We start from the raw sequence: 16,958 nt of genomic DNA on the forward strand, positions 1-16,958 counted from the left end.
GTAGATGTTTAACTCTATGAACTTCCCTCTTAAATTTGCTTCTTCTGCATCCAGTAAGTTTTGGTATGTTGTGTTTTCATCATCATTTTTCTTAAGATATTTCTTGATTTCTCTTTTGATTTCTTCTTTGACCCACTAGTTGTTCAGCAATGTGTTGTTTAATTTTCACCTGTTTTTGACTTTTAAAATTTTCCTCTTGTTGATTTCTAGTGTCATAACCATTGGGTCAGAAAAAATACTTGATATGATTTGTTTATCTATTTATTTTTTTAAAATTTATTTTTGATAGAGTCTTGCTCTGTCACCCAGGTGCAGTGGCAAAATCTTGGCTCACTGCAACCTCCACCTCCCGGGTTCAAGCAATTCTCCTGCCTCAGCCTCCTGAATAGCTGGAATTACAGGTGGCCACCACCAAGCTTGGCTAATTTTTGTATTTTTAGTAGAGACAGGGTTTCACCATATTGGTCAGGCTGGTCTTGACCACCTGACCTCAGGTGATCTGTCCACCTTGGCCTCCCAGAGTGCTAGGATTATAGGCGTGAGCCACTGTGCCTGGCCAATACTTGATATGATTTAAATCTTGAATTTCTTAAGACTTGTTTTGTGCCCTAACATATGATCTACTTAGAAAATGTTCCACATGTGCTTGAAAAGACTGTGTATTCTGCTGCTACTGAATGGAATGTTCTGTAAATGTCTGTTAGATCCATCTGGTCTATAGTATTGTCCAAGTCTGTTGTTTCCTTATTGATTTTCTGTCTGTCTGAACTATTGTTGAAAGTGGGATATTGAAGTTCCCTATTATTATTAGAATATAATAATGATAATACTATTATTGTATTGCTGCCTACTTCTCCCTTCAGTTCTGGTAATATTAGCTTTATGTATTTAGGTGCCGTGATGTTGAGTACATATGTCTTCACAATTGTTATATTCTTTTGATTAATTGACTTATTTATCATTATATGATGACTTTCTTTGTCTCTTGTGGCAGTTTTAAGGAAAGGTCTATTTTTTCTGATACAAGCATAGTTCTCCCTGATCTCCCTTGGTTATCATTTGCATGGAATATCTTTTGCCATCCTTCCACTTTCAGCCTATGTGTGATCTTAAATCTAAATTGAGTTTCTTATAGGCAACATATAGTTGAATTTTACAAAATCCATTCAGCCACTCTATGTCTTTTGACTAGAGAATCTAATCTATTTACATATAAATTAATGATTGGTAGGTAAGGGACTATTATTGCTATTTTGTTTATTGTTTTCTGACTGCTTTGTAGTTCGTTTGTTTCATTCTTCCTTACTCTCTTGCTGTCTTCCTTTGTGATTTGACTTTTTTTGTTGTTAATACGTTTTGATTCCTTTTTCTATGTTTGGTGTATCTACTACAGTTTTTTTTTTTCTTTGTGGATACCATGAGGCTTACATAAAACATCTTTTAGTTATACCAGTCTATGCCAAGCTAATAACAACTTTGACCACATACAAAAACTCAACCCTTTAACTTCTCCTCCCCACACATTTTACATTAATGTCACACTTTATCAATTAATTTCCAATAAAGGTGCAAAGATAGTTTAAGAGTTTTTCACCAAATGGTTCTCGAACAATTGGGCATTCATAGTAAAAAAATAAAAATAAACTTCTATTCATACCTCACGCCATATAAAAATTAATTCAAAATAAGCAATTTCTTTAAAAGTTTAACATATGGTTATCATACTAGCAACTTCCCTCCTAAGGATTTTTTTTTTTTTTTTTTTTTTGAGACAGAGTCTCACTCTGTTGCCCAGGCTGGAGTGCAGTGGCATGATCTTGGCTCACTGCAAGCTCCGCCTCCTGGATTCACGCCATTCTCCTGCCTCAGCCTTCCAAGTAGCTGGGACTACAGGCACCCGCCACCATGCCTGGCTAATTTTTCTATATTTGGTAGAGACAGAGTTTCACTGTATTAGCCTGGATGGTCTTGATCTCCTGACCTCGTGATCAGCCTCCCAAAGTGCTGGGATTACCAGTGTGAACCACTGCGCCCAGCCTCCTAAGCCTTTACTTAAGAGAAATGAAAACAGATATCCACATGAAAACCTGTATGCAAACGTTTCTGGTCGCTCTATTAATAATCACCCCTTAGAAAAAACCAACATGTCCTTCAACTAAGAAATGGATAAACCAACTGTGGCACACCTATACAATGGGAATACTAATCAGCAATAAAAGAGAGCAAATTACTAATACATGCGACAACACAGATGAATCTTAAATGCATTATTGTAGGTGAAAGAAGCCAAATTAAAAAGGCCACATACAATATAATTCTATTTATATGACATTCCAGAAAAGCCAATAAGGGCAGAAAACAGTTGAGTGGTTGCCAGATATTGGTAGTTGGAGGGGAGAGATCGACTATGATGGGGCAGAAGGGAATATTTTGGGGATGAAGAAGCTATTTTCTGTTTTTACTGTGGTGTTGGTTATATGACTTTATTGTTTTTGAGACAGAGTCTTGCTCTGTCGCCCAGGCTGGAGTGCAACCTTCACTTCCTGGGTTCAAGCAATTCTCCTGCCTCAGCCTCCCAAGTAGCTGGATTACAGTCACCATGCCCAGCTAATTTTTGTATTTTTAGTAGAGATGGGGTTTCACCATGATTTCCAGGCTGGTCTCAAACTCCTGACCTCAGGTGATCCACCTGCTGGCCTCTCAAAGTGCTGGGAGGCATCCGGCCAGTTATATGACTTTGTATGTTTGCCAAAACTCATAAAACTATGTACTAAAAGCTGAATTTTATTGTATGTAAACTCTTCCCCAATAAATCTGACCTAAAAAACAATAAAAATTCTGTTGACTTTAGGATAAAGCTTAAATGCCTGTATTGAATTATCAATGAATCATCCCTCAATGGTGTATGAGGCAGAAATCACTTTGCAGAGCCGTGGCATGATGTCCCCTGCACATTCCCTTCCTAGAACTTGTCCCAGTTTGAAATTGCTGTACACATCTCCCTGTTAATCCATCGATTACTCTCCTCCCCTCCACCTGGCTGCACTGAGCTCAGGCCCTGGAAGGCGCTGTTTCTCTATTATCCAGCTGTGTGCTTAGCAATAAGAAACACGTTTGTTGAATGAATGAATGAATGAATGAATGAATGGGTGATTAAATAGGTGAATTTTATGGATGAATTCTACATATTGACCTTGAAGATATCCGAAACATCTTTTTACTTGTAGGTAAACAGCATTTCTTAATATCACAACAAATATTCCTGGGTAGCAATAGTTATTTTTAATCTAAGCCAGTTATTAGCCTTATTAGAGTGCCAACTTTGACTTTTTACCCCCTAAAGATTCCTAATATATTGAAAGGGTGGTACTCTGTCTGCTCTTCTAGAATTTTCTATCTGTATTTTCCAACCCAAATCCTTCTTTGCTGCCTTAATAATCTCCCAGGAATACCATCTGGGGTAAATCCTCACGCACTGCTCATTGACTCTACTATAGGCTTCTTTATTCTTTATCTTTTAAATTATTAAAAACATATGTATATATATGTTTTTATCTTTTAAATTATTCTTTATCTTTTAAATTATTAAAAACATATATATATGTGTGTATACATATATATATACACACACACACACTTAGAGATTGGGGTCTTGCTCTGTTGCCCAGGCTGGAGTGCAATGGTGACAAAGCTCACTACAGCCTTAAACTCCTTGGCTCAAGGGATCCTCCCACTTCAGCCTCCCGAGTAGCTGGGATTACAGGCAGAAACCACTCTGCCAGGCTTATTATATAGGTTCCTTTAGCTGGTAGCACATTCAAATGATAATTTATCATGAACCGTATAGAAGATCACATCTTCTCCAGAGGGATTCTCCAGCAGACATAACTTTTCTTCACAGAGAGAAAACCCCCACATCTGCTTTAGGTGGGAAGAGGTGTGTGATTATGGCCCTGTCTCTTTCAGATCGGTGCCTACTTCGGGGCCTCCCTCTGCTCCGTGGATGTGGACAGCAACGGCAGCACTGACCTTGTCCTCATCGGGGCCCCCTATTACTATGAGCAGACCCGAGGGGGCCAGGTGTCTGTGTGCCCCTTGCCCAGGGCGGTGAGTGGCGATGGGACCTGGGCTGGGTGGGGCCCGGTGTGGGTGGCGGGGTCGTCTGGGTTTGGGCCTGATACTGTTTGTGTTTAGCAGAGGGGTCGGTGGCAGTGTGATGCTGTTCTCTACGGGGAGCAGGGCCAACCCTGGGGCCGCTTTGGGGCAGCCCTAACAGTGCTGGGGGATGTGAATGGAGACAAGCTGACGGATGTGGCCATTGGGGCCCCAGGAGAGGAGGACAACCAGGGTGCTGTTTACCTGTTTCATGGAACCTCAGGATTTGGCATCAGCCCCTCCCATAGCCAGGTGAGACCCGATCACTGTCCTTGTCATGACAGTAGCCTCTTTGTTGATCTTTCTCCTTCTAATTCAGTGTGCCCACAGCTGCTAGATAAGTTCTCACAGTACTCCTTTCAGAACCTTCAAAAATAATAACATGTGACTGGGCCCGGTGGCTCATGCCTGTAATCCCAGCACTTTGGAAGGCTGAGTTGGGAGGATTGTTTAAGCCCAGGAGTTCAAGACCAGTCAGGGCAATATAGTGAGAACCCATCTCTCCAAAAAAAAAGAAAAAAAATTAGCCAGGTGTGGTAGCACACACCCATGGTCCCAGCTACTCTGGAGGCTGAGGCCGGAGGATTGCTTAAGCCTGGGAGGTTGAGGCTGCAGTGAGTCCTGGTCACACCACTGTACTCCAGCAGCCGGAGTGACAGAGTCAGACTTGCACGTGCATGCACACACACACACACACACACACTTCACAAAAATCTCAAAGACTCTTAGTTCCAGATTGATTATTTCTACATCAATAGGAGGTGCATGATAGCCTCATCACTCCCACTTTGTAGATGAGCAGAGCAAGGCCCAGCGATGGCACATGGCAAGCTAGCAGTATTGGGATGCAGGCATTCCTTTCTTCTGAATCTTGGTCCTGGTAAGGTGACCAAGAGCTCTAGTTTGCCTAGCTCTGTCCCAGATTTAGCACTGAAATCCCACATCCTGGGAAACCTATGAGGTTGGCCACCTTACAGTATTGCACACTTCACAGATGTGGAGTTGTGCAGTCACACGTGCCGCTATTTCAGAAGGGCCCTGTGCTTGGCTTCATGCTCTGCTATTGCCATCTTCAATTCTTAATAATTTTTCAACAAGGGGGGTCCTACATTTTTTTGCACTGAGTCTTGCAAAGCATGGAGCCCATTCTGACGACTTGTCACCCTATATTCTGGCCCTGACAACTGTTTTCCTCTGTAAGTTGGCTTTCTGTCTCCTGCCAGGTGGAGCTCACTGTCTAGAGGGACCCTTACAGTCTGGTTCCATCTTCCCTGTGTCATCCTCTTTCCCACCACAGCCACCTGAGACCGTCTAGTCTTCTGGCCTCTGGTCTCTGGGTTTTTACCAGCCTCACATTTTTCTTTCTTTATGTTTAAAAATTTTTTTATTTAAAATCTTAACAGATTTTAAAATGCACAATGTAATACTGTCATCTATTGGTGCAATGGTGTACAGCAGATCTCTTGAACTTCATCTTGCATACTGAAAATGTATACCCATTGATTAGCAACTCCTCATTGTTCTCCAGCCCCTGGCAGCCACCATTATATTCTTTGCTTCAATGAGTTTGGTTATTTTATTTTTTTATTTTTTGAGACGAAGTTTCACTGTGTCGCCCAGGTTGGAGTGCAGTGGCACCATCTCGGCTCATTGCAACCTCTACCTGCTGGGTTCAAGCGATTCTTGCCTCAGTCTCCCGAGTAGCTGGGATTATAAGCATACACCACCATGCCTGGCTAGTTTTTGTATATTTTGTAGAGACTGGGTTTTGCCATGTTGTCCAGGCTGGTCTTGAGCTCCTGGACTCAAGTGATCCACCTGCCTTGGCCTCCCAAAGTGTTGGGATTACAGGCGTGAACCACTGCACCTGGCCAGTTTGGCTATTTTAGATAACTCATATAAGTGAAACCATGCCATATTTATCCTTCTGTGACTGGCTTATTTCACTTAGAATAATGTCCTCCAGGTTCATCCATGTTGTCACAAATGAAAGAATATCTTTCTTCTTTTTCTTCTCCTCCTCCTTCTTTTTTTTTTTTTTTTTTTTTTTGAGACAAAGTCTTGTTCTGTCATGCAGGTTGGAGTGCAGCAGTGCAAACACGGCTCCCTGAAGCCTCAACCTCCTGGGCTCAAGCGACCCTCCCACCTCAGTCTCCTGAGTAGCTGGGACTGTGGGCCCATGCCACTCTGCCTGTCTAATTTATTTTTATTTTTTGTAGAGATGGGGTCTTCCTATGTTGCCCAGGCTGATGTCTTTCTCTTTTAACGCTGAATAGTATCCTACTGTATGTATATACCACATTAAAAAAATCCATCATTTCCTGGTAGAGAGGGGAGGAAAAAAATCCCTCATCTGTTGATAGTCATTTAGGTTGTTTTCACATCCTGGCTATTGTGAACAGTGCTGCAATGAACATGGGCATGTTCATATCTCTTTGAGATCATAATCCCAATTCCTTTGGATAAATAACCAGAAGGAAGATTGTTAAACCACATGGTAGTTCTATTTCTAATTTTTTGAGGAACTTACATACTGTTTTCCCTAGGGGTTGCACCATTTTGCATTCTCACCAACAGTGTGCAAAGGTTCCGATTTTTCCATGTATTTACTAACACTTGTCTTTTGCTTTTTTGACACTAGCTAGGCTAGCAGGTGTGCAAGTGATATTTCATTGTGGCTTTGATTTGCATTTACCTGATAATTAGTGATGTTGAGCATCTTTTCACGTATCTATTGGGCATTTTTGTGTCTGAAAAAAATGTCTCTTCAAGCCCTTAAGCCTATTTTTAAATCAAGCTATTAAGGCCAGGTGCGGTGGCTTATGCCTGTAATCCCAGCACTTTGGGAAGCTGAGGCGGGCGGATCACCTGAGGTCAGGAGTTTGAGACCAGCCTGGCCAACATGGTGAAACCTCATCTCCACTAAAAATACAAAAATTAGCCAGGCTGTGGTGGTGTGTGCCTGTAATCCCAGCTACTCGGAAGGCTGAGGCAGGAGAATCACTTGAACCCGGGAGGCAGAGGTTGCAGTGAGCCAAGATTGTGCCACTGCACTCCAGCCTGGGAGACAGAGGGAGATCCTGTCTCAAAAATAAAAAGTTATTAGAGATATATATATATATATTTTTTTTTCGAGACGGAGTCTGGCTCTGTCATCCAGGCTGGAGTGCAGTGGCCGGATCTCAGCTCACTGCAAGCTGCGCCTCCCGGGTTTACTCCATTCTCCTGCCTCAGCCTCCTGAGTAGCTGGGACTACAGGCGCCCGCCACCTCGCCCGGCTAGTTTTTTGTATTTTTTAGTAGAGACGGGGTTTCACCATGTTAGCCAGGATGGTCTCGATCTCCTGACCTCATGATTCGCCCGTCTCGGCCTCCCAAAGTGCTGGGATTACAGGCTTGAGCCACCGTGCCCGGCCTAGATATTTTGCTATTGAGTTGTATGAGTTCACTATATATTTTGGAGATTAACCCCTTATCAGATACATAGTTTGCAAATACTCTCTCCCATTCTGTAGGTTATATTTTACTTTGCTTATTGTTGCCTTTGCTCTGTAGAAGTCTCACTTGGTTTGATGCAGTCAGATTTGGTTATTTTTGTTGCCTGTACTTTTGGTATCATAGCCATAAACTCATTGCTCAAACCACCATCTTTACAGCTTCTCCTCTGAGTTTTATTCTAGATGTTTTACATTTTCACTGAAGTCTTTAATTCGTTTTTAATTGATTTTTGTGTATGATATAAGAGTCAAGTTGCATTATCTTGCATTTGTATATCCAGTTTCCCAGTACCATTTGTCTAAGAGAGTATCTTTTACCCATTGTATATTCTTGGTATTATTTTGGAGAATCAGTTGGACCCATATGGATGGGTTTATTTCTGGGTTCTCTACTCTGTTCCATTGGTCTATATGTCTATCTTTATGCTAGTACCATACTATTTTAAGTACTATAACTTTGTCATTTATATATAAAAAATCCTGCATTTTATTAGAGTCAAATAACATTAAATGAAAGACACTTACATTAGTTTTAGAAAATCCATTGATGTTGCCCAATTTGGCACATACTTGTAAAAGCAAGGTTTATTAACTCATATATTTGGAACTAAAAAGTATTTGAAGTTGATCACAGCATAATGAATCCTCAATTTCCAGAGTACTAGAGATGATTATATACAAAAATCCAGTAAAACTTATTTTACTAATTTACCAGTTCTATATCACTCCTAAATATCCCTAAAAATATGGTTTTATAAAAAGTAGTGTTCTATAATTCACAACTATGAAGAGCTTTATTATAATCCGAGTATGAACTGTGTATCACCCACATCATGGCTTCAGAAAACTATTGCTTTTCTTACTAACTTATTTAAGGTTTCAGTACATGAGTCAGTATGCAGAACTCACTATGTCGTGACTGTGATCTGTAATGATAAAAATATAGAACCTCTTTGACTTTAATCTAAAAAAGTCACCTTATCATAAAACAGTGTTAACATAATCAAGAATTAACCCTGACAAATAAACAAACCACTTCTTATGGCTTTTAAAAATAGCTCATGCTCATGGTTCTTTCAAAGTGATGTTGTAGCTACTGTCTTTTCTAACAAAGGAATATTTTCATCATAGCAACTATTTCTGAGCCAAAAATAAACCACACTAAAAACAGAAGAAAATTCTCAGTGTAGAAAGGAAAATGCTCATCTGTTGTGCAATAGCAGGCATTGGGCTCTGTGAGCACTTTTCAGACATCCTCAATCAACCCAACTAGAGGCGCTATTGAGTTTACCCAGTAAGTGCACCGTGCAATCTAGAGCTGTGAGGGCATTACTTAATTGGCCAAAGGAAAAACAATCTTTTCTTTTCTTTCTTTTCTCCTTTCATTTCTTCTTTTCTTTCTTTCTTAAAGAACAATCTTTTCTTTCTTTCTCTCTTTCTCTCTTTCTTTCTTAAGGAAGAACAATCTTTCTTTTTCTCTTTCTCTCTCTTTCTTAGGAAGAACAATCCTTCCTTTTTTCCTTTCTCTCTCTCTCTCTCTCTCTCTCTCTGTCTCTGTCTCTGTCGCTTTCTTTTTATTTTTTTGGGACAGGGTCTCCCTCTGTTGCCCAGGCTGGAGTGCAGTGATGAGATCACAGCTCACTGCAGCCTTGACACCAGGGCTCAAGCAATTCTCCCTTCTCAGCCACCCAAGTAGTTGAGAATATAGGTGTGCACCCCCACGCTTGGCTAATTTTTCAATTTTTTGTAGAGATGAAGTCTCACTATGTTGGCCAGCCTGGTCTTCTGGTCTTAAGCCATCCTCCTGCCTCGGCCTCTCAGAGTGTTAGGATTATAGATGTGAGCCACTGCGCCCAGCCAGAGCAATCTTCAAGTTATATACCAGTAATCTATATAGCTTTTCTAAAATTTAAGCAAGTACTGAATGGACTATAGTTATTATCTAAAATTTAAGCAAGTACTATACTGAACTATAGTTATTATATGATTTTAAAAAAATCAGTAGCTTTTTGGAGTACAAGTGTTTTTTGGTTACATGGATGAATTCTATAGTGGTGAATTCTGAGATTTTAGTGCACCTGCCATCAAAGCAGTGTACATTGTACCAAATATATAGTCTTTTGTCTCTTACCTCCTCCCAGACTCCCCTTCTCCAAGTCCTCAAAGTCCGTTGTATCACTCTTGTCTTTGCATCCTTATAGCTTAGCTCCCATTTTTAAATGAAAACATATATTTAGTTTTCCATTCCTGAGTTACTTCAATAATGGCCTCCAGTTCCATCCAAGTTGCTGCAAAATACATTATTTCGTTCCTTTTTATGGCTGAGTAGTACTCCATGGTGTGTGTGTGTGTGTGTGTGTGTATATGTATATATATAAAAAATGTTTTCTTTATCCACTCATTGGTCGATGGGTACCACAGGTTGGTTGGTACCATATCTTTGCAGTTGTGAATTGTGCTGCTATAAACATGCATGTTCATGTATCTTTTTCATATAATGACTTCTTTTCCTTTGGGTAGATACCCAGTAGTGGGATTACTGAATCAAATGGTAGATCTACTATTAGTTCTTTAAGGAATCTCCTTACTGTTTTCCATAGAGGTTGTGCTAATTTACATTCCCACTGGCAGTGTAAAAGTGTCCCCTTTTCACCACATCCATGCCAGATCTACTGTTTTATGACTTTTTAGTTGTGGCCATTCTTGCAGGAGTAAGGTGGTAATTCATTGTAGTTTTAATTTGCATTTCCCTGATGATTAGTGATGTTGAGCATTGTTTTCATATGTTTGTTGGCCATTTGTATATCTTCTTTTGAGAATTGTCTATTCATATCCTTTGCCCACTTTTTGATGAGATTATTTGTTTTTCCTTGCTGATTTGTTTGAGCTTCTTATAGATTCTGGATAGTAGTCCTTTATCAGATGCATAGTTGGCAAATATTTTCTTGTATTCTGTGAGTTGTCTGTTTACTCTGATGATTATTTCTTTGCTGTGCAGAAGCTTTTCAGTTTAATTAGGTCCCATTTATTTATTTTTGGTTTTGTTGCATTTGCTTTTGGGGTCTTAGTCATGAATTATTTGCCTAAACCAATGTTCAGAAGAGTTTTTCCAATGTTATCTTCTAGAATTGTTATGGTTTCAAGTCTTAGATTTCAGTCTTTGATCCATCTTGAGTTGATTTTTGTATAAGTTGAGAGAAGGGGATCCAGTTTCATTCTTCTACATGTGATTTGCCTTTTTTCCCAGCAACATTTACTGAATAGGGTGTCCTTTTCCCAATTTGTTTTCGTATGCTTTGTAAAAGATCAGTTGGCTGAAAGTATTTGGCTTTATTTCTGGGTTCTTTATTTTGTTCCATGGGTCTAAGTGCCTAGTTTTATACCAGTACTATGCTGTTTTGGTAACTATAACCTTGTAGTATAATTTGAAGTCTGGTACTGTGATGCCTCCAGATTTGTTCTTTTTGCTTCATATTGCTTTAGCTATTTGGGTTCTTTTTTTGTTCCATATGAGTTTTAGGATTGTTTTATTCTAGTTATGTGAAAAATGATGTTGGTATTTTGATGGGAATTGCATTGAATCTGTAGATTGGGCAGTATGGTCATTTTCATAATATTGATTCTTCCTATCCATGAGCATGTGTCCATTTGTTTGTGTCATCTATAATTTATTTCAGCTGTGTTTTGTAGTTTTCCTTGTATGGAGCTTCATCTTCTTGGTTAACTATATTCCTAGGTATTTTATTTTATTTTTGTAGCTGTTATAAAAGAGATTGAGTTCTTGATTTGATTCTCAGCTTTGTTGTTGTTGGTGTACAACAGTGCTACTGATTTGCATACATTGATTTTGTAACCTGAGACTACTGAAATTGTTTATCAGATCTAGGAATCTTTTGGATGAGCCTTTAGGATTTTCTAGGTAAATGATCATATAATTGACAAACAGCTCTAGTTTGACTTCCTCTTTTCCAGTTTGGACCCCTTTGTTTCTTTCTCTTGCCTGATTGGTTTGGCTGGGACTTTCAGTACTGTGTCGAATAGAAGTGCTGAAAGTGGGCATCCTTGTCTTGTTCCAGTTCTTAGGGGGAATGCTTTCAACTTTTCCCCCTTCAATCTGAAATTGGCTGTGGGTTTGTCAGATATGGCTTTTATTATTTTGGGATAAGTCCCCTCTATGTCTAATTTACTGAAAGTTTTATTTTTATCATAAAGGGATTTTATCAAATGCTTGTTCTGCATTTATTGAGATGATCACATAGTTTTTGTCTTTAATTCTGTTTATGTGATATGTCACATTTATTGACTTGCATATGTTAAACCATTCCTGCGTCCTTGGGATGAAACCGACTTGATCGTGATGGATTATCTTTTTGATGTACTGTTGGATTTGGTTAGCTAGTATTTTGTTGAGGATTTTTGCTTCTATGTTCATCAGGGATATTGTTCTGTAGTTTTCTTTTTTCTGTTATGTCCTTTTCTGTTTTTGGTATTAGTGTGACACCGGCTTTATAGAATGATTTAGGGAAGATTCCCTCTTTCTCCGTCTTTTGGAATAGCATCAATAGCATTGGTACCAATTCTTTGAATGTCTGTTAAAATGCAGCTGTGAAACCTTCTGGTCCTGGGCTCTTTCTGATTCAATCTCTCTGCTTGTTATTGGTCTGTTCATGGTATCTATTTCTTGCTATAGCTATTATATGACTAATCCAAGGTACCAAAAAGCATTTTTGCATGATTTAGTAGGCCATCCTTTTTCCTTGTGTCCTAATGAGGAAGTTTTTTGACCCTTCATAATTATCTTAACTAACAAGGATTTTTAGCTCCTCCTCCATCATTTTGTAAAATAATGATGATAATTTAAAACTTCCATCAACATATTAAATTTTCAAAATGAACCAACTAAAAACTACAAAAATCTCAAAGTTTGAGTTTTAAACTGAATATTTGAAGCTAATGTAGAAATTTTTGATAAGAATATTAGTGCGGACATATAAAACTCAAACCTTCACAGCTAATAGTGATGTCTATCAGCATTTTTAAGAGTGCTAATGCAAGGTAAGCTCTCTCTTTTTTTTTTTTGAGATGGAGAATTTTGACCTGTTGCCCACACTGGAATACAGTAGCATGGTCTTGGCTTACTGCAACCTCTGCCCCCTGGGCAAGAGATTCTTTTGCCTCAACCTCCTGAGTAGCTGGCATTACAGGCATGTGCCACCATGCCCAGCTAATTTTTGTATTTTTAGTACAGATGGGGTTTCACCATATTGGCCAGTCTCGTCTTGAACTACTGACTTTGTGATCTGCCTGTCTCAGCTTCCCAAAGTGCTGGGATTACAGGTGTGAGCCACCATGCCTGGCTGCAAGGTACTCTTAATGGCTTTTAAATCATGTTTAACAGAGAGTTCACACAAGTTAGTCCAATGTAGTTAGTATTAGTGTCCAATAATATATGAACATACTTCAAGACAATTGCTGCTACATTTTCAATATAATTATTAATTGTGGTCTGAAAAACACACATAAATGCAAGTGAGACTAAAAGTTGTGTCACAAAAAGAAAAAAAAAAGAAAAGAAATCCAACGGATCAATTAATGCTGTCAACAGAACAGGCAAGAATGTAACATTACATGTAATTTTTGTTTTCAAAAAAGACACTAAAATGCCACTAGATTAAAATGTATTTATTATTATTATTATTTTTGAGACAGGGTCTTGGTCTGTCACGCAGGCTGGAGTGAAGTGGTGCAATCATGGCTCACTGCAGCCTTGACCTCCCAGGCTCATGTGATCCTCCTGCCTCAGCCTCCTGCCTCAGCCTCCTGACTGTGACTGCAGGTGTATGCCGCCATGCCTGGCTAATTTTTAAATTTCTTTTGCAGTGACAGGGTCTCTCTATGTTTCCCAGGCTGGTCTCCAATTCCTGGGCTCAAGTGATCTTCCCACCTTGGGCTCCCAAAGTGCTGGGATTCCAGGTGTGAGCCACTGCACTCCTCCAGACTATAATTTATTCAGAACATCTTTAGTGTTCATTTGCAGAGATCTTGATCTGCTCAGTAATGCCTTCACAAGATCGATTATAGCCATCTTTTGCAGTGAGTGGGTAGGCTGGTCCTCCTGTGGTAGTAGGGGGCAGTCTTTTTTTTTTTTTTTTTAAATCTTCATGTTTTATTTATTTATTATTTGTTTTTTAAATTGTACATTGGATCAGGTGCAGTGGCTCATGCCTGTAATCCCAGCACTTTGGGAGGCCGAGGCAGTCGGATCACGAGGTCAAGAGTTCAAGACCAGCCTGGCCAACATGGTGAAACCCCATCTCTACTAAAAATACAAAAATTAGCTGGGCTTGGTGGCACGTGCCTGTAATACCAGCTACTTGGGAGGCTGAGGCAGGGGAATCGCTTGAACCCAGGAGGCGGAGGTTGCCATTAGCCAAGACCGTGCCACTGCACTCCAGCCTGGCAACAGAGTGAGACTCCGTCTCAAAAAAAAAAAAAAAAAAATTAAATTATACATTAAGCTCTGTGATACATCTGCAGAACGTGCAGGTTTGCTACCTAGGTATACAAGTGCCATGGTGGTTTGCTGCACCCATCAACCCGTCATCTAGGTTTTAAGCCTCACATGCTTTAGGTATTTGTCCTAATGCTCTCCCTCCCCCTTGATCCCCACCCCACAACAGGCTCCAGTGATGTTCCCCTCCCTGTGTCCATGTGTTCTCATTGTTCAGCTCCCACTTATGAGTAAAAGCATGTGGTGTTTGGTTTTCTGTTCCTGTGTTAGTTTGCTGAGAATGATGGTTTCCAGTTTCATCTATGTCCCTGCAAAGGACATGAACTCATTCTCTTTTATGACTGCATAGCATTCCATGGTGTATATGTGCCACATTTTCTTTATACAGTCTATCATTGATGGGCATTTGGGTTGGTTCCAAGTCTTTGCTATTGTAAATAGTGCTTCAATAAACATACGTGTGCATGTGTCTTTATAGCAGAATGATTTATAATCCTTTGGGTATATACTCAGTAATGGGATTGATGGGTCAAATGGTATTTCTGGTTCTAGATCCTTGAGGAATCACCACACTGTCTTCCATTATGGTTGAACTGATTTACACTTCCACTGACAGTGTAAAAGCGTTCCTATTTCTCCACATCCTCTCCAGCATTTGTTGTTTTCTGACTTTTTAATGATCACCATTCTAACTGGAGTGAGATGGTATCTCATTGTGGTTTTGATTTGCATTTCTCTAATGGCCAGTGATGATGAGCTTTTTTTTTTTTATATGTTTGTTGGCTGCATAAATGTCTTCTTTTGAGAAGTGTCTGTTCATATCCTTTGCCCACTTTTTGATGGGGTTGCTTGTTTTTTTCTTGTAAATTTAAGTTCCTTGTAGATTCTGGATATTGGACCTTTGTCAGATGGATAGGTTGCAAAAATTTTCTCTCATTCTGTAGGTTGCCTGTTCACTCTGATGATAGTTTCTTTTGCTGTGCAGAAGCTCTTTAGTTTAATTAGATCCCATTTATCAATTTTGGCTTTTGCTGCCTTTGCTTTTGGTGTTTTAGACATGAAGTCCTTGCCCATGTCTATGCCCTGAATGGTATTGCCTAGGTTTTCTTCTAGGGTTTTTATGGTTTTAAGTTTTACATTTAAGTCTTTAATCCATCTTGAGTAAGTTTTTGTATAAGGTGTAAGGAAGGGACCCAGTTTCAGCTTTCTGCATATGGCTAGCCAGTTTTCCCAGCACCATTTATAAAATAGGGAATCCTTTCCCCATTGCTTGTTTTTGTCAGGTTTGTTGAAGATCAGATGGTTGTAGATGTGTGGTGTTATTTCTGAGGCCTCTGTTCTGTTCCATTGGTCTATATATCTGTTTTGGTATCAGCACCATGCTGTTTTGGTTACTGTAGCCTTGTAGTATAGTTTGAAGTCAGATAGTGTGATGCCTTCAGCTTTGTTCTTTTGCTTAGGATTGTCTTGGCTATATGGGCTCTTTTTTGGTTGCATATGAAATTTATAGTAGTTTTCACAAGATCAATTACAGCCGACTTTGCAGCAAATGGTTAGGCTGGTCCTCCTGTGGTAGTACGGGGCAGTTTTTTTTTCTTTTATTTTGAAACAGTCTCACTCTGTCACCCAGGCTGGAGTGCAGTGGCATGAACTTGGCTCACAGCAACCTCTGCCTCCGGGTTCAGGTGATTCTCCTGCCTCAGCCTCCTGAGTAGCCAGGATTATAGGTGCCCACCACCACACCCAGCTAATTTTTGTATTTTAGTAGCGATGGCATTTCACGATATTGGCCAGGCTGGTCTCAAACTCCTGACCTCAAGTGATTCACCTGCTTCAGCCTCCCAAAGTCCTGGGATTAGAGGCGTGAGTCACCGAACCTGATCCTCTTTGCCCATTTTTAAATTGGGTTATTTGTTATCTTGCTATTGAGTTGTTTATATGTTATGGATATTAACCATTTATCAGTTATATGGTTTGCAAATATTTTCTTCCAGTCTGTAGGTTGTCTCTTCACTCTGCTAATTATTCCTTTATTGTGCAGAAGCTTTTTAGTTTGATGCAATTCCACTTGTCTGTTTTTGTTTTTGTTGCTTGTGCTTTCAGGATCATATAAAAAAATAATTGCCCAGACCAATATCACAAAGCTTTCCCTCTATGTTTCCTTCTAATAGTTTATAGTGTTGGATCTTACATTTAAGCCTTTAACTCACTTTTCAATTTTTTTTTAATTTTTAAATTTTATTATATTTTAGACAGAGTCTAGCTCTGTTGCCCAGGCTGGAGTACAATGGTGCAATTTTGGCTTACTGCAACCTCTGCCTCCCGGGTTCAAGAGATTCTCCTGCCTCAGCTTCCTGAGTAGCTGGAATTACAGGCGTCCAGCCACCACGTCCAGCTAATTTGTTGTATTTTTAATAGAGACAGGGTTTCACCATGATGGTCAGGCTGGTCTCGAACTCCTGATCTAAGGTAATCCACCCACCTCAGTCTCCCAAAGTGCTGGGATTACAGGCGTGAGCCACTGCTCCCAGCCCAACGCTTTTGATTTTTGTATTTGGTTTGAGATAAAGGCTCAGTTTTATTCTTCTGCCTGTGGATATCCAGTGTTCTTAACACCATTTGTTAAAAAGACTGTCCTTTCCCCATTGTATGCTCTTGGCACCTTCGTTGAAAATTCATTGATTGTAAATGCATGGGGTCATTTCTGAGCTCTCTATACTATTCCGTTGGTCAATGTCTCAGTTTTTATGCCAGTGTCATGCTGTTTTGTTGACTATACCTTTGTAGTGTATTTTG

The 16,958-nt window shown here is 39.7% G+C and overlaps 1 protein-coding gene across 2 annotated transcripts in view; it reads left to right on the forward strand.

Moving 5' to 3' along the window:
• Nucleotides 1–16,958, forward strand: part of ITGAM (integrin subunit alpha M) — a 79,867-nt gene that overhangs the window by 43,952 nt on the left and 18,957 nt on the right. Inside the window, exons 13-14 of one of the 2 annotated variants that reach the window (XM_007990737.3) lie at nucleotides 3,967–4,107; nucleotides 4,195–4,407. In XM_007990737.3, coding sequence (XP_007988928.2) covers nucleotides 3,967–4,107; nucleotides 4,195–4,407 — 354 coding nt within the window. The remainder of the gene's footprint in view (nucleotides 1–3,966; nucleotides 4,108–4,194; nucleotides 4,408–16,958) is intronic. The other variant, XM_007990746.3, reaches the window with a different exon arrangement.

Source organism: Chlorocebus sabaeus, chromosome 5 (genome assembly GCF_047675955.1).
Source record: "Chlorocebus sabaeus isolate Y175 chromosome 5, mChlSab1.0.hap1, whole genome shotgun sequence".
NCBI lineage: Eukaryota > Metazoa > Chordata > Mammalia > Primates > Cercopithecidae > Chlorocebus > Chlorocebus sabaeus.